A 22,879-nucleotide genomic window follows, 5' to 3' on the forward strand; every position below is an offset into this window, starting at 1 on the left:
AGCTTCCATGCACAACAGGTCAGACCACAGGCCTGAGAGGCAGAACTCTAGCAGCTGGACAAAACACTCCACCTCTGTGTATTACTCTGTAGTCACTACTCTTCTGTGACTATCTCTGCCACAGGGCAGGAGCCAGCCCTTAAGAGTTCCAGTATTCAGTGCCCAGAAGAGGGTCGATGGTGAACTAACAAGTATAGAGCCAGTGTGGGCACCAGGTGCTTTTTTTTTTTTTTGTAAGTCAAAGAGGTTTTCTTCATTTCTTGCATTTGAAGTGCTCTCCGATGACATCTATGGCCTGAGACTCCTTGCCACAGTCCTTAACTACTATACAACTGCAACCAACCACTTTATGGGGTTTCCCCTCTCTGTCAATTTGACAGAGGCCTACCCATTCCCCCCTTTTCTTGTTGTCATCAACCTTAATTAGGTTGATTTGGTGCTCAGTACAAAGGGCCTCCGCCAACTTGACATACACAGTCTCATCACAGTTGGATGCAAGCACACAAAGATGGGCTTCGTGCTTGTCTAAGGCTTTGGCAGCTTCGCGAATTCCATGTGCTAGGCCATTGTGGATGAGGCTGTCTTTAGCACCTTTTGTAAAACAGTATTAATGTCCATTACACCTCCAGCAGCAATGCCTTCCTCGGCCATGGCAGTGGGTTATGGGTGAAGCAGAATCATGAATGCACCCGAGCCTGAGCCTCCGTCTCTGCACAACTTGGTGGCAGCAGGGAAAGAGCCACCAGGCTTTTAATTATCTTATCTTATAGACAGGATAGCTGTCCTGCTCCCAGCAAACGGAGAACAGAATGTAAAGAGCAGGGGCAGGGAGACCAGCTGGGGAAAAACAGAGAATGCAGTCCAAGGGAGCAGATTTCCCAAAAAGCTAATCTGAGGGAAGGCAGGCCTCGACCACAGGAGTCTCGAGTTGTGTTGTTCCTCTTCCCCCTGATCCCCAGGGAGGGCCACATCATAGGCCCCCTGAGTCCTGTGCCAGCCTGAGCACCCATGGGGGTGGACTGAGAGGCAACAGGCTCTAAGAAGATAAAGGAAGGAGTGATTGATGACAAGACCCAAGTCTAGCCTTTTCTCCAGGCCTCGTGCCACCCTCTGTCTCTTGCCTAGAGGATGAACATGCTGGTATATCCAGATGTGCCCCAAAAGTTGTGCAAGTTTACAGCTTTCCTGGGTTGGCAAATAGGTATTTCAACACCAGCTGGATGTGGGCTGTGCAGAAGTCAGAGCAGAACCAGTGAGGGGCAGGTAGGGAGAGGCATGTCCAGCCCCATGCAGAAGAGGTTCTTCAGGCAAAGGAGGACTTTGAAAAGGCTGAGTCAGGAGCACTTAATAACTGGGCTATAATTAAGCAGGACCCCTGATAATGATCTCCAATCAGTCCCTGCGGGCCTTGCTTTGTCTTTTCTACCAGGGCAGGCGCTAAGCCCGACAGGCTTGGCACCTAGCAGAGGGACTGCATACCACCAGTGTGCACCAAAATGGATGCAAATAACCTCACCAAGCAAGGCTGGCAGGGGATTTCTAGCACAACAAAGCAGAAGCTACCTTTTTACCATGGACGCAGCACGTGCCAGGCACCATGCCAAACACTTTACATATATTATTTCATGTAATCCCCTCAGAACACTGTGAAGATGGCCATTATTCCTATCTTGCTAATGTGAAAATGGGCCTGGAGAAGACTGGGAGCTTGCCCCAGGTTGTGCAGTTAGTAAGGGTGGCAAGCTACTTTATAAAGCCAGGCTCTGAGCATCCACAGTTAGAGCGCCTTCCACTTGCCTCTGCAGAGCCAGAGAGATGCCGGCCCATAGGACAGAGCTGGAGACAAACGTTCATGTCCAGTTGAGACCATGTCAAGGAGGGAAGCCAGTAACCGGGGTGAGGGCTCAACAAGGGACCAGCATCAAGGCTTCCCAGGGCAGCCTTGACCCTGGCTGCCTCCTCCAGGGCCAGAGGGCAAGCAGCTGATGTGTACCAAATGCCCCATTCTCTCTGCTCAATGGGGTTTTGGTGACTGCAGTTTGCAGGCCTACAGATTTCTGTCCAATCTGCTTCAGAAATACTGCATTCAGAGCTTTCCCGCCTGGCACTTCTGGGGCAGGAGGGAATTAATAACTCCCTTTAAGGCTGGGCGTGGTGGCTCATGCCTGTAATCCCAGCACTTTGGGAGGCCAAGATGGGCGGATCACCTAAGGTCAGGAGTTCGAGACCAGCCTGGCCAACATGGTGAAATTCCATATCTACAAAAATACAAAACTTAGCTAGGCATGGTGACAGGCACCTATAGTCTCAGTTGCTGGAGAGGCTGAGGCAGGAGAATCACTTGAACCTTGGAGGTAGAGGCTGCAGTGAGCCGAGATGGCGCCACTGCACTCCAGCCTGGGAGACAGTGAAACTCCATCTCAAAATAATAATAATAATAATTCCCTTTAAGTGTCCAAATAAGGTGGCCCAATAAGACTTTGGAGGACCATGAGAGCAGATGTGTTTTGTTTCTCCCCACATGGCCAGGCTGGGAGGCACTGGGTGCCATTGCTTCTACTCAGCACCACTCCTGCTCCTGACTGAGGCTTTGGTCATGGAGCTCTGAGTGGTAGTTCCAACACAAGAGAACCCAAATTCCACATGCTTCTTTCAAGCATTCCTTTCAGAGACTTCCAGCTGACTGTGGAGCCCCTAGTGGCTGTCCCCCCAACCTCCTCCCACTACTGGCCACTGGGCGAGGCCACAAATTGACCTCCTGCATCTTAAGCACCCCAGGAATGTGCTGTTCATCAACAATAATTAGGGTTCCCTATGAAGGACCCCAGATGCAGGGCAAGCTGGACGCTCCACTTCAAGGGATTTTGTTTTAAACCACAGACATAGCCCTACTGTCCCTAGGCATCTGGGTCCTTATGGGGTGTGGGTGGGAATTCAGTAGAGGAGTGAGTGGCAGGAGGAAAGGGAGGTGTGTAATCTCCAGTTCCATGACCCTTTTGTCCTAAGATGCATGTGAGGGAGGGCACTAGGGCCCTGGACCCGGCATCCCATGGTCACCACGAGCCTGCCCAGGATGGGCACACTGCCAGGAACATCTAATGAGCCCCCTGGGATGAGGCAGGAAACCGCCTTAGGCCACACTCAAGGGTGAGCCTGTTCAGTTACCAGGGCATTCCCCTCCCGGACCTCCAGCCTGTCCTAGGACCTGCACGTAGGTAAGAGTGGGAGGTGGGTATGAGGGCCAGGAGGAAGCCCAGAGAGGGGGCACTCCAGGGTATAGTGGCAACTCAGTCGAGTCTAGATACATGCTCACAAGTTCAGGTAGCTGGGTGCCGCTACACTATTCCAGGGCTTTGGTGGGACTGGAAAAATGGGCCACTCTGGGCAGACCTAGCCCCAAGAACATAGCAGAAGGGGTCTTTTGCTCCAGGATTCCCAGGTTGGAGAGCTGAGTGTGGACTGCATTTCAGGTCCTCTCAGCCCTCAGCTGGGCACTTTGGTACAGTGCACAAAATGCAAGTCTGCCTACAGCAGCCCTGACAGGTGAATGCTGGCGTGTGACAGAAGTCTAAGAACAGTCACAGGCTTGTAGAAGTGGGCCAGGTCCTGCAGCTGCATGGGTAATAATAACCAAGTATTCTAGCTGCTCCTCGGGAAGCAGGTCCCCTCGATGCCCCTACTGCTCTCCAGTTTTGCCTTTTAGCTACTCTGTCATTGTACCATCCAGTTCCAGAGTTGGACATGAAACCTACTGTCTTTTGACATGGTCCCATGAGCTAGCCCAGCTTTCCCAAGGACATAAGTGGAGTCCATTGGAGCATCTGCCCCCATCTCACCTTGCCTTCTCCCAAAAATGAGAGGGTCTGAGGGCAAAGGGAGTTATGGCCACAACAGAAGTAGCAACGCAGCAGGCCTGGGGCTGGTTACACCTGTTTATCCTGACTTCACAAGCTGAAGCACCCAAGGGGCTACAGTCAAACTAACACCCCAACCCTGTCCTAACCCCAGGCAGAATCACCCCAGATCTGGGCGAGATGTACAGGAATAAACTCTGAGCTGAGTAACACTCATTCAGCGGTTCCTGTACCAGGCCCTGTCCCAACGACTTTTCAAACACGAGCTGATTTAATCCTCACTACCTTGAGGTAGGTTCTATTATTATACCTGTTTTACAGATGAAGAAATCAAGACCCAGAAACTTTAAGTAGCCTGCTCAAGGTCACACGGTTACTAAGTGGCTGAGGTAGCATTTGAACGCAGGTCATCTGCAATATTTCAGACAGGGGTTCAGATAGGGTTACTTGAAGCCACTAGGGCCCTGCCTTAATTTAAGTGCTGATTCTACTATTTTCTTTTGTAAATAGGATGCTTTCGGGGCGGGGGGGGGGGGGGGGGGGATGCTGTGAGGACATGGAAGTCTGGGACAGTTTCAGTCTGTAACCTCTAATTTATACATGCTTTATTCCAATTCAGACAATATGACAACCAACAAGTTAAAGGGCTTGCGGATACAACATCTGTTGGGAACTTATAAACTTCATATCCGAGTAACACATCTTGCAAGGCACTTATGACTCTGCCTATTTTGCAGATGAGGAAAGTGGGGCACTAGGAGCAGAAGGCACTTACTTGCCCAGTGGAAGAAATGGGCTTGGGATCCAGGACCCTCTGAATCCAAAGCCCAAGTGCCCCAAGAAGAGCTGGAGAAGCAACCGGATGGAAGGGAAAAGGAGAGGGAAGGGCACAGGGCTGAAACAGGAGGTGGCCACAGAAGCAGATGTGAGCACCAGGAAAGGAACCCAGACAACCAGGATGCCACTCCCAGATCACTCTGAGGAGGGGTCGCGCCCAGGACTTGGAAATGTCAGCGCCCAGAGCTGCCCCTATCCGCAGTCTTGGTCGCTCCCAGGGCCTGGAGGTCTCTCCATGCTGGGGCTTGGGGCTGCACTGGCAAGCCAGGGATGGAGGAGCGGAGAGGGAGGATCGGGCGCCCGCCCGCCCCACCACAGCTCCCGGCCCTGCTGCGACTTGCTGGGAATACCAGAACCCCAGTGTTTATAGGACTGCAAGCACTGGCCTCCCTCTAACCCCAGCCGCCATCGGGGGCGGCACCGCGGTCGGCTCTGGTCAGCATCAAAGATAAGTAGATGGGCAGGCGGACCCCGCCGAAAGTGCATCCTCCTAAGGGAACTAGCGGGGACGACAGAGCGGGCTAGACCCCATCCCTGCCCAGAAAGAAAACTGAAGAAAGGGGCCCGCAACCCCACAGCTTCCCTCTCCTCTCCCTCCCTGAGCGCAGCGCTTTGAAAAAAGAAGGGGTCCTAATGGACCCCGTGCCTCCGACAGGTCCCCTCCTTGGTCCTTTGTCACGGTCACCTCCGCACGAGGCACGTCCCCGGCAGCCCTCCTTCCCCCGGTCCGCGCCCCCGGGTCCCGGCACTCACCCAGCGGCAGGCTGATCCGGGGGCTGAGCGCCCAGGTCGGAGGTGGCGGCTGCAGCAGGAGCAGCAGCAGCAGGAGCAGCAGCGGTGGCCGAGGCGGCAGCACGCCCCATGGGGGGGCGAGCCAGCTCCTCCGGCCCATCGCGGCGCGCAGCACTCGGAGAGCAGGAGCGACGGTGTCCCGCGGCTCGGGTTCAGGTGGATCGGCCGGACTCCCGGGCGGCAGCTCCGCCCCGCGGTCCGCCCCCGAGTCGCCCCGGGGCCCCCCGCCTTCAGACCTGGGGGGCGGGAGGTGAGAAACAGTGTCACGTGGGCCCTGGCGAACGCAGCCCCTCCGCGGGGCACCACAGTACTCCCGCCAGCGCCGGCCTGGCAGCCTCGGCTTGGGCAGAGCTCGCCCGCAAGCGGCGGAGGGCGGGGCCGAAGGAGGAAGTCGGCGGTGAGCCCAGCCGGCCCGCCCCTTCCCCCTTCCCCCTTCCACCTTCACGGGCGCTGGCAGCGCGAGGGGAGGCAGCAGCTCCGGGCGCGGCCGCAGGGGGTCAAGCCAGTGATCAGTAGCCCGGGCGGCCGCCCGAGCGCTGAGACACTGACAAAAGCCGACCCCTAGCTCCCCGCCCCCACTGCTCAGACCCTCCCACTGCCGCCCAGGCCCCGGCCCCTTCCGGCTCCTCTGGGACCTTCTGCTAGTGGCGTTGGTTTGGGGACACGCTGCGTCCCCACTATGCGCCTAGGGAGTTGGGGGGCGGCTGGTGATTAGGCCTTGGTCTCCCCCCTTTAGGCGCCCCCTCCCCTCTTGCTCCTGGCCCCCTTGTTCCTGCGACCAAATGAACTCGGCCGAGCTCGTGCTGACACCGGGGCTAGCAGCTTGAGAGTCCAATTTTTGCACAGGTCAGTCCACTGCAAGTCATGGCTGGGCATTCACTACAAGCTCAGCACTTAGTCCAGGCACCCTGCGGGCTGGTCCACTTACTCTTCTGTCCACGCGAAGCCCTTGGGTGGGGGAAGGGCAAGATTAGCTTAAGTGGGATAATAGGATTTAATGTACTGCTAAGGAGGTAAGACCTTCACAACCTGCACGTGGCCTGGCAGGGGAAGGGAACCCCTAAGACTGGAGTGGAAGCCCAGAGGCACCCACCCCTAATTCTCCTGGCTTCTAACATCTCCACGGGAGGAGCTCAGCTCTGCTGAGACCAGGGGTTTCCAACTGCAGCCTAGACCATTAGCAGATTCTGAAATCAATTTAGTGGATCCCAACAACATTAAGAAACAAACAAAACATAGAAACTAAGCAATAATCTCAAAGGATAAGTAATTTTGGGAAAGCTACTTCAACTTTTCCTAAGTGTGCACAGGATTACAGAAAACTGTAGTAGTTCCTCCTGTAGTTAGAGTCCAAAAGAGTGAAAGCCTCTGCTAGTTACTTCCATGGCAGTAGAGACCATCTCTCCATAAATTTGCTGCAATTGCAGGAAAGCTCCTCTTCACCCCCAGCCAAAATCAGCCTCCTCAGAGCACCTCGTTTCCTCTCCTCCCCACTTCCAGGGCCTGCCACATCTGCTCCCACAACAGGAATGCTGTCAAGAGGGTGGGCACAGCACCCATATGGTCCCAGGTCTCCTTTCTTATAGCTAAGCTTCCTCATGCTCCATGATTTCTGTACCACTATCACCCTTCTGTGGACCTGGTGCAGGCTAGCAGCATCCCTTTTAAAGGGGCTCCCAGCACTGGACACATAATTCCACATGGGATGTGGACAGCAACAAGCACCCACAGTGCTACTATTTGCCCAGGTTTGGATGCTTTACTCTAAATGGGGTCAATCCACCTACAACCAGTGATACCCAAACTCCTATCTGCAGCCTAGTCCAGCCCTGCTCAGCCAAATGGCCTCAACTTTTTTTTTTTTTTGAGACAGAGTCTTGCTCTGTCGCCCAGGCTGGAGTGCAATGGTGCAATCTCCACTCACTGCAACCTCTGCCTCCTGGGTTCAAGCGATTCTCCTGTCTCAGCCTCCTGAGTAGCTGCGATTACAGGTTTATGCCACCATGCCCAGCTAATTTTTTGTATTTTTAGTAGAGACAGGGTTTCACAGTGTTGGCCAGGCTGGTCTTGAACTCCTGACCTCGGGATCCTCCTGCCTTGGCCTCCCAAAATGCTGGGATTTCAGGCGTGAGCCACCACGCCTGACCCGGCCTCAACATTTCTACTTGGCTGTCTAAAAAGTGTCTCAAGCCCAACATGTCCCAAACTAAGCTCCTGATCTCTCCCCCTTCTCATGTGCTCCACCTACAGCCTTCCCCTCTCATTTAATGGCAATTCCACCTTTAAGTTGCTCAGGCCAAAACCCTCAGCTCCTCTCATTCTCTCACTCCTCACATCCAATCCATTAGCAAATCTATAATCTGACCACTTCCCAGCTCCTTAGGGCCCAGGCACCACCCTCTTTCTCAGGGTTACTGGAAGGGCCTCCTAACTGTTCTCCCCGTTTCCTCCTTGGTTCCCCTACAATCTATTCTTAACACAGCAGCTGGAGTGAGTCTCTAAAACACAAGCCAGACCAGGCGTGGTGAATCACGCCTGTAATCCCAGCACTTTGGCAGGCCGAGGCGGGCAGATCACTTGAGGTCAGGAGTTCAAGACCAGCCTAGCCAACATGGTGAAACCCCATCTCTACTAAGAACACAAAAATTAGCTGGGCATGGTGGTGTGTGCCTGTAATCCCAGCTACTCGGGAGGCTGAGGCAGGAGAATTGCTTGAACTGGGACCTGGGAGGCGGAGGTTGCAGTGAGCCAAGATTGTGCCACTGCACTCCAGCCTGGGCTACAGAGCAAGACTCTATCTCAAATAAAATAAAACAAAACAAGCCAGGTCAGGGCTTTCCTCTGCTCAACACGGTCCAAGGGTTCCCCCATCTCATTCAGAATGACTTTACTTGCAATGGTCTGCAAAGCCCTCCATGTCATCCTCACCACCAGTACCACTGCATCCTCTACTACTTTTCCCCTCATTCATCCACACTAGGTACATGTATAGTAGCCTGAACCCAGCAGGGCCTTTGATCTGGCTGCTCCCTCACCTGGCACACTCTCCCCCTAGATAACCACAGGACTGAGTCCCTTGCTTCCTTTTGCTCATTTATCGCCTTGAAGAATCTGAACTTCCTCCTAATATGCCCCTTATCTCCTTAAAAATACCTTGAGATATTTTTTCAGCGCACTCATCACTGAATAACATATGATATATTATGGTTTTTCTTTATTGTCTGACATCCCATCTCCCCCAGAATGCTGACTGGGAGGGCAGAGATTTTTGCTTATTTGGTTTGTTAAGTAATGTTATCTGAAGCCTCTAGAATAGTGCTTGGCACATGGTAAGTAGGACTTCAATAAGTATTGGCTGAATGAATGAATGAATGCAACTTGTGTCACAAAATACTGCTGACTCATGGCAGCTGACAACCAGAACTATTTTTTTATATCAACTTTGGTCCAATAAAGAGTTTTACCAGCCGGGCGCGGTGGCTCACGTCTGTAATCCCAGCACTCTGGGAGCCGAGGCGGGTGGATCACTAGGTCAGGAGATCGAGACCACGGTGAAACCCTGTCTCTACTAAAAATACAAAAAAAAATTAGCCGGGCGCAGTGGTGGGTGCCTATAGTCCCAGCTACTCAGGAGGCTGAGGCAGGAGAATGGCATGAACCCGGGAGGCAGAGCTTGCAGTGAGCCGAGATTGTGCCACTGTACTCCAGCCTGGGCAACAGAGCGAGACTCTGTCTCAAAAAATAAATAAATAATAGGTTCTGGCTCAGATGTCATCCCACTGAAGTCATGTTGAAAACTGATTCTGGCCGGGCGCGGTGGCTCAAGCCTGTAATCCCAGCACTTTGGGAGGCCGAGACGGGCGGATCACGAGGTCAGGAGATCGAGACCATCCTGGCTAACACGGTGAAACCCCGTCTCTACTAAAAAATACAAAAAAAAAATTAGCCGGGCGAGGTGGTGGGCGCCTATAGTCCCAGCTACTCGAGAGGCTGAGGCAGGAGAATGGCTCGAACCCGGGAGGCGGAGCTTGCAGTGAGCACAGCACTCCAGCCTGGGCGGCAGAGCGAGACTCCGTCTCAAAAAAAAAAAAAAAAGAAAAGAAAACTGATTCTATTATCATACATTGGCTTCCCCTCCCAGTTTGGAGTCATCTGTAAACATGATAACCATTCCTTATGCCTTTATTCAAGCTATTGATAAAAATATTGGGTGAGCAGGGCTGGGAGTGGTGGCTAACACCTGTAATCCCAGCACTTTGGGAGGCCGAGGCGGGCGGATCACGAGGTCAGGAGATCGAGACCATTCTGGCTAACACGGTGAAACCCCGTCTCTATTAAAAATACAAAAAAATGGCCGGGCGCGGTGGCTCAAGCCTGTAATCCCAGCACTTTGGGAGGCCGAGACGGGCGGATCACGAGGTCAGGAGATCGAGACCATCCTGGCTAACACGGTGAAACCCTGTCTCTACTAAAAAGTACAAAAAAAAAAACTAGCCGGGCGAGGTGGCGGGCGCCTGTAGTCCCAGCTACTCGGAGGCTGAGGCAGGAGAATGGCATAAACCCGGGAGGCGGAGCTTGCAGTGAGCTGAGAACCGGCCACTGCACTCCAGCCCGGGCAACAGAGCGAGACTCCGTCTCAAAAAAAAAAAAATACAAAAAAATTAGCCAGGCGTGGTGGTGGGCGCCTGTAGTCCCAGCTACTCGGGAGGCTGAGGCAGGAGAATCTCTTGAACTCGAGAGGCGGAGGTTGCAGTGAGCCGAGATCATGCCACTGCACTTCAGCCTGACTGACAGCGAGACTGTCTTCAAAAAATTTTTTAAAAAGGCCGGGCGCAGTGGCTCAAGCCTGTAATCCCAGCACTTTGGGAGGCCGAGACGGGCGGATCACGAGGTCAGGAGATCGAGACCATCCTGGCTAACACTGTGAAACCCCGTCTCTACTAAAAAATACAAAAAAACTAGCCGGGCGAGGTGGCGGGCGCCTGTAGTCCCAGCTCCTCGGGAGGCTGAGGCAGGAGAATGGTGTAAACCCGGGAGGTGGAGCTTGCAGTGAGCTGAGATCCGGCCACTGCACTCCAGCCCGGGCGACAGAGCGAGACTCCGTCTCAAAAAAAAAAAAATTTAAAAAAAAATGTAGAAGAAATGGTGATGGAATTAGAAAATCTAGATTCAAGTAAGAATCATCAGTGGATGGGAAATCATTGGGTGGAAGATTGTTAGGAAACTATATGTTAACAAAGTCTGTCCCACAGATGACTTACTAATTACCAAAGGGAACATTTATCTCTAAGGGAGAGATCTCGTGGCCACAATCTTAACCAAGTAGACAAAAGTAGCATCATAGTAATGGGACTATTTGACGTAATTTACCTTCTGATATGATGCAATAAGAAGTACAAAACAGGCTGGGCCCAGCAGCTCACGCCTGGAATCCTAGCACTCTGGGATGCCGAGGCGGGCAGACTGCCTGAGCTCAGGGGTTCGGGACCAACCTGGGCAATACGGCAAACCTCCGTCTCTACAAAAATTAGCCAGGTATGGTGGCGCATGCCTGTAGTCCCAGCTACTTCAGAGGGTGAGGCAGGAGGACTGCTTGAACCTGGGAGGTCAAGGCTGCAGTGAGCTAAGATCACGCCACTGCTCTCCAGCCTGGGTGACAAAGTGAGACCTTATCTCAGAAAAAGAAAAAAAAAAATAAAACAAGTACAAAACATCATCAGTTTTTGCAGCATTCTTGTCAAAGGTGTGTTGTAACCCAGATCTAATAATGAAGACACAATCAGACACATCCAGCATGAGTAGTATTCTACGAGACAACTAGCCTGGACTCTTCAGAAAGGGCAATCTAGTGAGAGGCAAAACAGACAGGGGTGGGGCTGTTTTAGGTTAAAGGACTAAAAAGACATAATAATCAAATGCAGCGAGGCGAGGTGGCTGACACCTCTAATCCCAGCACTTCGGGAGGCCAAGGCAGGTGGATCGCTTGAGCCCAGAAGTTCAAGACCATCCTGGGCAACATGGTGAAACTGGTCTCTACAAAAAATACAAAATTACTCAGGCATGGTGGTGTGCACCTGTTGTCCCAGCTACTCGAAAGGTTGAGGTGGAAGAACACCCAAGCCCAGGAGGTCAAAGCTGCAGGGAGCCATGATGGTGCTGCTGCACTCCAGCCTAAGGGACAGAATGAGACCTTGTCTAAAAAAACAAAATCAATAGCAATGTGTGAACCTTGATTGAATGTTGAAAAAGAAAAAAAAAAAAAGCCATGGAGCAATTGGGGAAATTTTAATATGGACTGTGTATTAGATGATATTACGGCATTCTTCATCTTTTTAGGTATGATAATGGTATTTCTCAGATGTGATTAAGTCCTGGTCTTTCAGAAACACCTGCTGAAGCTTTACAGGTGAAATGTCATGATGTCTACAATTTACTTTCAAATGATTCAGCAAAAACAAATGTACATATATATGTATGTGCATATACTAGAGAGAAAGAATATGAATGTGACTGGCAAAAACTGGTCAATATAGGTGAAGAGTTATTAGGTGTTTTTGTACTAATCTTTTCATTTAAACATTTGAGTGATTAAAAAAAAAAAAAGGGTGACAGCCAGGCACAGTGGCTCATGCCTATAATCCCAGCACTTTGGGAGGCTGAAAATAAGTAAACAAATAAATAAATGGATGAGACAGAGTCACAAACAGAGCCCAATGGCACACCACTAGAGACCTCCATCAAGGTTAAAACAGATCAGTATCTTTTTTTTTTTTTTTTTTTTTTTTTTTTTTTTTTGAGACGGAGTCTCGCTCTGTGGCCCGGGCTGGAGTGCAGTGGCCGGATCTCAGCTCACGGCAAGCTCCGCCTCCCGGGTTCAGGCCATTCTCCTGCCTCAGCCTCCCGAGTAGCTGGGACTACAGGCGCCCGCCACCTCGCCCGGCTAGTTTTTTGTATTTTTTTTAGTAGAGACGAGGTTTCACCATGTTGGTCACAGCTGGTCTGGAACTTTTGACCTCAGGTGATCCACCTGCCTTGGCCTCCCAAAGTGCTGGGATTACAGGCTTGAGCCACCGCGCCCGGCCTTTTTTTTTTTTTTAAGATGTTGTTTATCTCTTGTTGCCCAGGCTGGAGTGCAATGGCATGATATCAGTTCACTGCAACCTCTGCCTCGTGGGTTCAAGCGATTCGCCTGCCTCAGCCTCCCAAGTAGCTGGGATTACAGGCATGCACCACCACACCCAGCTAATTTTGTATTTTTAGTAGAGACGAGGTTTCACCATGTTGGTCACAGCTGGTCTGGAACTTTTGACCTCAGGTAATCCACCTGCCTTGGCCTCCCAAAGTGCTGGGATTACAGGTGTGAGCCACCGCAAATGGCCTGATCAATATCTTTTATAGGCTGAACAACTAGCTATGTGTCATCCTAACTGCACTGTTCAGCCCACATTTCTCCATACTATCCATAAGACTATTATGGTCCGAAAGCAGTGGCTCATGCCTGTAATCCCAGCACTTTAGGAGGCTGAGATGGGCAGATCACCTGAGGTCAGGAGTTTGAGACCAGCCTGGCCAACATGGTGAAACCCTGTCTCTACTAAAAATACAAAAATTAGCCAGGCATGGTGGTGAGCACCTGTAATCCCAGCTACTCAGGAGGCTGAGGCAGGAGAATCGCTTGAACCTGGGAGGCAGAGGTTGTAGTGAGCCCAGATCCTGCCACTGAGCTCCAGCCTGGGCACAAGAGGGAAACTCCATCCCCCCTCAACACCCACCAAAGAAAAGAGAATATTATGAACAAAATTGCAAGAAATCTTGTCAAAGTCAAGGTGCTAGCTACAACATTTCCTTCTTCTACCTTCTGTCTATTGCACTTACCTAGAACAGCATCTGATGTGTGGCCACATGCTCAATCACTATTTGTTGAGTGCCTGAATCTCTATATCAAGCAGATCCTAAAATGGTGGCAGGGCTGCTTTGCCCTGGTGTCTTGGCAACACATAAGTTGTGTGACTGCTGTGCTCATCTCAGAGGAGAGGAGACAGGGGCTGATGCGGCCTCACTAAACGGATAATTATATCCTGCTCAAATGCTTCCAGTATGTCTTATGTCAACTGGGCAGCAAGCCCTTTGAAGGCAGTGACAGGACTTCTGTCTTCCAAACCCCCACTGCCTTGCATGGCACTCTAGTAGGAACTCCACAGGGCTGACAAAATGAGGATCCCAACTGTCAGCCTGGAGAAGAGCCCTCAAATCCACGCCCTCAGTGTGGCAGCCTTGGTCTTCGCGGGCTCCCCTTTCTTCCGTTAGTGTGCTGATGTGTTCTCCCCAGACTAGAAACCACAGGAGGACACTGACAGAGAAAAATCTCCTGTGAGCTGACTTCCTGCGAGCAGGAGCGGTTCCCAAGCCAACAATGTGTCTCCTGTTCCCCTTTGCCACTCTTGGATGTTGGCGAGTCTTTCTCGGCCAGAATGCCAGTGTTTATAAAGAGCTCAGGAGGCAGCTTGGAAAGGGAGTACCAAAATAAGAGACGAAGAGATGGGGCACTGCTTCCTCCGTGCCCCGGCCAGCAATATGAAGTCATCATCAAGGCTGGCCCCTTCTTCATACACGCTCTGGCACCTCCTCCCCATGGACCTTCCTCCTTTTTCTCTCTCATACACACAGACATACACACATAAGGACAGAAGCACAAGAATGAGAGATAAACTGTACATAGGAATCTATTATTAAGAGGCCCAAACGAGGCCAGGCGTGGTGGCTCACACCTGTAATCTCAGCACTATGGGAGGCCGAGGCGGGAGGATCACAAGGTCAGGCGTTCGAGACCAGCCTGGCCAACATGGCAAAACCCCATCTCTACTAAAAATACAAAAATTAGCCGGGCATGGTGGCATGAGGCTGTAATCCCTGCTACTCGGGAGGCTGAGGAGGGAGAATTGCTTGAACCCAGGAGGCGGAGGCTGCAGTGAGCTGAGATCGTGCCAAGGCACTCCAGCCTCGGTGACGAGAGCAAGACTCTGTCTCAAAAAAAAAAAAAAAAAGCTACAAGGGAAAGAAAATAAAGGGAAGCATGGCTAAAAGTATAAAGCAAATGAACACATATCCTTGCTGCTTCTCTACCCTACCCAGTACAAAGGGAATAGGCGCAGGGCAAGTGCCAGCAGGGTCCAGGCTACATTTGGCCTCCCCAGTGATCAATACCCATTAATCATCCATGGGTACAGCCTCTGCCCAGCTGCATGCAGGCCATGTCCTTGGATACGGATGGCCCCTGCCAGGTGGCTCCTGGCCAGGTCTGCCTGCTCTAATTCCCACCCAGGGGAACCTAGATCTCTGGCTTCCATAGTTCTACTCTGGGAGTCATTACTTTGTTTGCTGACTGTGGGGGAGGGGCCTCCTGCCAAGCCCAGTGGAGCTTGAACCCAAAGGTCCCACCCGCCCCCTCCTGGGGTAGCACTCAAGCTCCTCCCCATTCTCGGGTGCAGGCTGGGAATGGGGAGGAGCTTGGCAGGCTGCCCAGCAAGGCCTCACAGACATACACTGGCTGCAGCCCAGCTCTCCAGGCCTTGGCCCCCCACCACCATCCCCTTGTAGCCCTGAGCCCTCCTCTTATGCCAACTTGCAGCTGCAGCTCTCCACCCTGCCCTGGCTGGGCACACTGCTGGTGTCTTCTCCCCAGGGGCTGGGCAACAGCTCAGCTGCAGCATCAATACATGTTGAAGAGGAAGCACACCAGCTGGCACACCCTGTGTATACTTTCAAATCAGCCAATGGCTGCCAAGTCCTCAGGGCTGGGAGCTTCCTTGGGCCAGCGCCCTCTGCAGCAGAGGGCATCCACCCCGGGTCAGCACTTATACTGCCTTCAAAACTCAATGGCAGCTTTTACCCAGGGTCTGGCAACAAAGGTAAATAAATGGCTTCATCTCCGTTCCCCAAACCATTTTCCCCGCTACTGGCCTCTTGTTTTTCTTGCTCCTGGAAGTGGTAGAATCCAGTGGTTAAGCATACAGGTTCTTTTGTCAGAAGAATTCAGCACCTTCCGTATTTTGTGGACTTTTAGCAAGCCATACAGTCATTCTGAACCTCAGCTTCTTCATCTAAGACGGAGTGCTATGAGCAGCACTTCATGGGTAGCTAGAGAGAGTACATATAAAGCCACAGGCAGCACTGGCATGTAGTGAATGCTCAATGAACAAGGCCATGCCTGCTATGTTATTGGTTCACCTCCCCATCTGAAAGTTGCCCTATGGTGTCAACAACTTTGAAATATCTTAGGTGCCCATCTCTGAGGACCCCCTTCTGGGTACTCCCTCAAGTTCAGCCACCTCCTGAAAAGCTGGTGCTGAGGCTGCAACTCTCATGGGCAGAAAGAACCGGCCTGCCCAGACCAAGTCCCAGGTGCGCTCGCTGTGGTGAGGAGCCCGACACCCAGCACCACCCCCACTGGGGCCTGTTGGGGCTTGAGCTGGCCACTCCCTGGGAGGGGATCCCCCCGCCCCACAGAGCTGTGGGGCAATCAGCAGGGCTCAACCTGTCCCTGCCCTGACAGGGTAGAACATGAAGTTGCCACTGTCACTCCTCTGCTCCCCAATACGAGTTCAGGAGCTGCTGTCTGCCTCTTCCTTTGCACCCACTCGCCTGTCCAGCGGAGACTAGACTGGCAACACAGGAAGACCCAGTCTCTACAAAAAATAAATTAAAAATTAGCCAGGTCTGGTGGTGTGCTCCTGTGGTACCAGCTATTTGGAAGGCTGAGGTGTAAGGATCACTTGAGCCTGAGAGGTAGAGGCTGCAATGAGTCATGATGGCACCTCCAGCTTCAGCGACAGCAAGACACTGACACACACACACACACAGAACAAGACACTGACACACACACACACACACACACACACATACACACATACACATACATCCTGGTTCCAAAGATCCCATGAAGTCAGGAATCTACCTCCCCATTTGCTATGGAGTCATTCCCTCTAAAATCCCAGTCTGAGCCCCAGACCCCTGGCTATTACCCTGTGAGAGGAAAGAAGAACAGGACAGGGCCCTCCCTCCACCTCAGGAAACCAACCTTCCTTTCCAAAGGCCCAAGGCTCTCCCCTCTGCCTCTTCCTTCCCAGGGAGGAGGAGCTCTCTGACCCTGGAGTTTCCCCATCACCTCAGGTCACCTGGTGGCTGCCACTGTTACTCCCAGATAGAGTCTTGCTCTTGGTCTGATGCTGATCCCAGAGAGTGGGCAGGAACAGGTATGCCTAGGAGGGTGGCAGAGATGCATAGATGGGTTGCCACGGATTTCCTAAGGCTCTGTAGGCTGTACTCTCACCCTGCTTTGCCAAGGTGGAGGTTCTGAGGAATGCACCACGTGTGGCAGTGTGCCCACTTGCCACCCTAAAGCAGTGGTATTAGGAGACAACATGCACAGAAAGCTGATCCGTGCCTGGACCGGAATCTCACACGGCAGCCACCCTGCAGCACCATTTATGCACTGTGAATGAGGGTCTGGCTGGTGGGCACCACACCAGGGACTCTGGAGCCCACAAGGTTCTGAGTGAGCCCAGCGTGGCCCTAGCAGGGAAGGAGGCTCTAAGGGGACCCACCCATGGGGCCACAAGGGCTTATCTCTAGCCATTCATCTTTTGGTTTCCACAAACCCCTTGAACGACAGCTGACCCTGCTTGCTCCTCCCAGCCACCTCTTCTATGAATGCTGCCTGAGTTCTTTCACTACAGCCTGTGAGCAGTGCAGCAGAGCAGGGAGCCCCTTCACCACATGGTGGGCTTCAGGGAGCTGTGAACCCCAAGAATGAGATGCCATTTCAGGAGAGAGGAATCAGAGCTTTCATTTAATTTCGAAAGCTCTTTGCTACCAGCCCCCACTCCCCCCCGAAAAAAGTGAAGAACCATTTCTCTAAGGTGTGTTAGTCTGCAGACACAGGGAACTTTCAAAATTAGTCTTTGTCAGAAAAAAAAATTATACCTCAGTTTGCAATAGTTATATAACCTTGACATGAAATATTTGGCAAATTCTTTCCACCTACATCAAAATTGTCATTTATATAGCTAATTAATATTTATTGAGCACCTACTATAAGTGAGGACTGTGCCAAACTTTTACATTCAATCAGTTAGTTAATGCTCACAATAGGGTGAGATATGAGTTATTATTGTATTCCCATTTCAGAAGTGAGAAATTGGGGCACAGAGAGGTCCTAGGACTTAGTAAGGTCACACAAGTGATAAGTCAGGACTAGGACCACAACCCAGATCTGCTGACTCCAGAACCCATATGGATATTCAACCTATAGTCAGAATTTCAACCGCATTTTGTCTCAAGTTATAGCCATCCACCTCTTCTGATAATTATTATAAGCCAATGTCTGTCCTTCCTTCGTTCCTTCCCTCCCTCCTTCCTACCTTTGCTTCCTTCCTTCACTCCTCTCCTCTCCCTTCCTTCCCTTTCCTTCTTTCCCTCGCTCACTTCCTCCTTTACCTTCCTTCCCCCTCCCTTCCTTCTTTCATTCATGAAACACATATTTTTTGTGCACTTGCTGCCTTCTAAGCATTGCTCAAGGTTAAGGAAACTGACAAGGCTGCTGCCTTCACAGAGCTTAGTTTATCAGGATCCTTTAAACTGTTCTTTCAGAGAATAATCATTCTGATCTACATTTTCTTATTTATTTATTTATTTATTTTGAGATGGAGTCTTGTTCTGTTGCCCAGGCTGGAGTGCAGTGACGCGATCTCAGCTCACTGCAGCCTCCACCTCCCGGGTTCTAGCAATTCTCCTGCTTCAGCCTCCTGGGTAGCTGGGATTACGGGCACATGCCACCACGCCTGGCTAATTTTTGTATTTTTAGTAGAGACAGGGTTTTACCATATTGGCCAGGCTGGTCTTGAACCCCTGACCTCAGGTGATCCGCCTGCCTTGGCCTCCCAAAATGCTAGGATTACAGGCATGAGCCACCTCGGCTGGCTTTATTTTATTTTATTTTATTTTATATTTTATTTTATTTTATTTGAGACAGTGTCTCACTCTGTTGCCCAAGCTGGAATGCAGTGACAGGATGATGGCTCACTGCAGCCTCAACCTCCCTTGGCTCAGGTGATCCTTCTACCTTAGCGCCCCGGATAGCTGACACTATAGCCGTGGGCCACCAGGCTCAGCTAATTTTTGTATTTTTTGTACAGACCGAGTTTCACCATGTTGCCCAGGCTGGTCTCAAACTTCTGGACTCAAGTGATCCACCCACCTTGGCCTCCCAAAGTGCTGGAATTACAGGTATGAGCCACCATGCCTGCCCCACGTTTCTTTTCTTTTTTTTTTTTTTTGAGATGGAGTCTCATTCTGTCGCCCAGGCTGGAGTGCAATGGCATGATCTCAGCTCACTGCAACCTCTGCCTTCCGGGTTCAAGTGATTCTCTTGCCTCAGCCTCCTGAGTAGCTGGGATCACAGGCAGGCACCACCATGCCCAGCTAATTAGTAGAGACAAGATTTCACCATGTTGATCAGACTGGTCTGATCTCCTGACCTTGTGATCTGCCTGCCTCGGCCTCCCAAAGTGCTAGGATTACAGGCGTGGGCCACTGCACCCGACCCCCACATTTCTTTAGACACTTTCACTCCCTTATCCTTTGTTTCCAGCAAAGGTAGTGGCCAGGGCCAATTTGGCAGTTCTAGAAGTGCTCCCAGGCTGCACAGGCTAGAATCCTGCTGTTTTCAACTAATTTCCACAGTTGCTCCTGTGAGTTCCCTCTGCACTTTGCTCAGATTCCTATTAGGACCTCATTATGCTGCAGTGAAATACTCATTTACACATCACATCCCTCTCTTCCCTTCTCTTCTACAAGCTCCTTGAATGTAGGGACAAGGCCTGCCTAACTCAGGTTTTTCATCTCCAGCCCCAGGACAGAATATGGAAATAGCAGGTACCCAGCAAATGTTTTCTGCTCTAGCTGACTGTCTCAAATCGTTTCCAAAGGATCCATTCAAGTTTTCCTTCCTGGATCTTTTCCCCCACTTTTCTGTTATCCCTTTCAAAGGAAACAGCACCACACTGATAGAGGCAGGACTAGAGTCCCAATTCCCTGCTTTAGGGAAGCTAAACAGTTTTCTCGCTTAGCTCCAGGCTCACCAGCTTTGCTGGCATCAGAAGAGATGGTATTTTGGAGAGTGGCTGAATGCTTGGCTCCTAGGGACTTATATTGGACCATCCTGTCCAATGTAGTCAGACACTACATTAAAGCAGGAGCCTCAAGGCACAAGACCCACGAAGCAGGAGGAGAGACTCAGCTCTCCCCAAGGCACAAGTCTCCATTTCCCATATTTAGTTCAACTGTTGCCAATGTCCCCAATCCTTATTTAATTTTTAATTTTAATTTTATTTTTTGTTTGTTTTTTGAGATGGAGTTTTACTCTTGTTGCCCAGACTGGAATGGAATCGCAATCTCAGCTGGCTCACGGCAACCTCCACTTCCAGGTTCAAGCTATTCTCCTGCCTCAGCCTCCCAAGTAGCTGCGATTACAGGCATGCACCACCACGTCCAGCTAATTTTGTATTTTTAGTAGGGATGGGGTTTCTCCATGTTGGTCAGGCTGGTCTCGAACTCCTGACCTCAGGTGATCCACCTGCCTTGGCCTCCCAAAGTGCTGGGATTACAGGCATGAGCCACCACGCCCAGCCTTATTTGATTTATTTATTTATTGAAACAGAGTCTTGCTCTGTCACCTAGACCGGAGTACAGTGGCACAATCTCAGCTTACTGTAACCCCCACCTCCCAGGTTCAAGCCATTCTCCTGCCTCAGACTCCTGAGTAGCTGGAATTACAGGCACACGCCACCACACCCGGCTAATTTTTGTATTTTTACTAGAGACAAGGTTTTACCATGTTGACCTGGCTTGTTTCAAACTCCTGAGCTCAGGTGATCCACCCACCTCAACCTCCAAAAGTGCTGGGATTACAGGTGTGAGCCACCATGCCTGGCCAATGTCCCCATATTTAGATTGCCTGTCACCAACCGTTTGAGCCCCAGGTGCAAGGAGACATATCCCAGAGTTTCCTGTGCTTCAGAATCTCCAAAAAGGCCAGGCACCGCGGCTCAAGCCTATAAACCAGGCACTTTGGGAGGCCAAAGTGGGCGGATCACCTGAGCTCAGGAGCTGGAGACCAGCTTAGCCAACATGGTGAAACCCTGTCTCTACTAAAAATACAAAAATCAGCTGGGCATGGTGGCGCATGCCTGTAGTCTCAACTACTTGGGAGGCTGAGGCAGGAGAATCACTTGAGCCTGGGAGGTGAAGGTTGCAGTGAGCCAAGATCACGCCTCTGCACTCCAGCCTGGGGGATAGAGCAAGACTATGTCTCAAAAAAAAAAAAAAGTATAATCACCAAAAGAAATGGCCATGGTCCGAGTTCAAATCCTGACCTTCTCACTAACTCATTGTCATCTTGGGAAGCGATTTAATCTCTCTGGGTTCAGTTTTCCTTATGAAAATGAGGAGGGATGGGCCAAGGTGATTGCTAAATCTTTTCCAGTTCTAAGGCATTGTGGGAAAAAAACTTTTTAAAACTTTGTATGCTTCCCACACAAAATTTTAAGGCATTTCAACCTTTAGAAGAATTGTTTAACTCAGTTACAGGTAAGGAAATGTGGGCAGAGGTTTGGTGACCTTCCCGAGGTGCCCCAGGGCTCCTGCGCCTTTTTGCTAGACCAGAGTAACTCCCGACTAGCCGCAACAGCAGCTTCATGCCCAGAACCCCAACCTCCTTCTTCTAGCCTTGTATCCACCACCTTGGTGCTCAGTGACAAGAAAGAAGCCATGACAAAGGGCCTAACTCGGAGGTCATACCCATTACCATTCCGCAGGGGGCCAGGCCTTTTCCGAATTCCAAATGACTTCCCCCCAGGGCCAGGTCCCGGATTTAGGAGTAGGGGTGGTGCACTGGCGCGATGTGAACGCTGCTCAAAGGCCCCCGGTGGCCATGGGAACATGGGCCCAGCCTCCTGCGCTGCCATAGTAACAGGCTCCCCCGGCGGCCGGCGCCAGTGCCCATCAGAGTGTGCAGGTGGCGCCCTCTGGGGAGAGGGGCCGGGCGGGAGGTGCGGGTGCAAGGGTGGGGGCGGCGGCTGCGCGGCGGTTTCCGCCTGGTCCGCCACCTCCCGGGCCGCGGCTCCCACCTCGCCGGGCACCCCCCGCGCCTACCTGGAGTGAGTCAGGGCCAACGCACGGTCATCGCCCCCCGCGGGGCCGCTCTTCCTACAGTGTCCACTGACTCGTCCCCCTTGCCAGGCCAGCCCAGCGCCCTCCCTGGGGACCCGGAGTCTCGGGCGCACAGCCTCGATCCGGCGCGGCGTCCCAGGAAATGCTGGGCCCCCGCCAAGCCCCGCCCCGCCCCGCCCGTGTTTACGGGAATTGTCCGCAGGGCGCCTCCGGGACTTCCCTGATGCGGGCCGTGCCCCCCGCCCCACCACCGCCACCGGCCCCCGGCCATTTGCAGCAACGCTGGACTCGATGCCACGACCACCCTGGCCTGTCGGATCCCCCTCGCCACAACCGCTTGTCGGCCCAAGTTAGCCGTGGAGCCCAAGGGACTGTGCGGTCCTTCACCTTGGGAGACTCGGCCTCGCTGGACCTGGGCCACAGGGGGCGGCCTCACTAGCTGGAGTCTGGGCTGGCCCGGGTTGAAATCCTAGATCCACTCTCACCTAACTGGCTGTGTTACCTAGGACGAGTTCCTTAACCTGTCTGAGCCTTGAGTTTTTCATCTGTAAAGTGGGCATCAGAACACTAGAGACCTCACAAGGTTGTGGTGGGAAATGCAATGGTGGAGGCGCACACCTGCACATGGTCGGCTCTCAAGAATGGTAGTATTGTTTACAGAAGGAAGCAAGTGAGAGAGAGGAGGGCAGAGCCACACTCTGTGAAACCACGCACGTCTCCACCCGAGATAAATGCTGCTCACTGCTCCCTTACCATGCAGTGGGAGGGCGTGCTCAGAGAGTAAAACGAAACGGAGATCTGCAGGAGGGGTGAAAGATAGGGTTATAAATATCCCGCATTTATCAAGTGACCTTGGCTCCTCCCTCTCCTGCTCTTGCGTCCTGGTGCTCCTATCTTCCAGGAAAGCAACAGCAGCTTTCAGGGCGGTTACTGAAACAACCAGTTCTGAACTTGTAAGTGGCTGAGCTGGCCTGAGCTGGCTGGTCAAGGGACTGCAGAAACCAGAGGCCAAGTGGCAGCCCGTTCCAAGGCCGGGCGGGACTGGCCTAAGTGTACATTGTCCTTCTGCAGCCTCTCCTCTCCGGGAATTGCTGCCTAGCTCCTCCAGAAAAAGAAAAAAGTGATTACTTTTGTTACGTCTCTATAAAAGTAAACACATATTTAGTACA

General features: G+C 51.9%; 1 protein-coding gene and 1 pseudogene across 2 annotated transcripts in view; both read right to left on the bottom strand.

Annotated features, from left to right (window-relative positions):
- Positions 1-21,873, bottom strand: part of SEMA4B (semaphorin 4B) — a 45,581-nt gene extending 23,708 nt beyond the window's left edge. Inside the window, exons 1-2 of the mRNA XM_033189012.1 lie at positions 21,693-21,873; positions 5,445-5,719 (exon numbers count right to left, since the gene is read on the bottom strand). Coding sequence (XP_033044903.1) covers positions 5,445-5,583 — 139 coding nt within the window. The 5' untranslated portion in view covers positions 5,584-5,719; positions 21,693-21,873. The remainder of the gene's footprint in view (positions 1-5,444; positions 5,720-21,692) is intronic.
- On the bottom strand, positions 220-5,435 carry LOC117070218 (annotated as a pseudogene). The gene has a single exon (XR_004431831.1). The product of XR_004431831.1 is annotated as a 40S ribosomal protein S12-like (transcript).
- Positions 21,874-22,879: the final 1,006 nt, after the last annotated feature.

This window comes from Trachypithecus francoisi, unplaced genomic scaffold (genome assembly GCF_009764315.1).
Source record: "Trachypithecus francoisi isolate TF-2019V2 unplaced genomic scaffold, Tfra_2.0 Lachesis_group3, whole genome shotgun sequence".
NCBI classification, from domain to species: Eukaryota; Metazoa; Chordata; class Mammalia; order Primates; family Cercopithecidae; genus Trachypithecus; species Trachypithecus francoisi.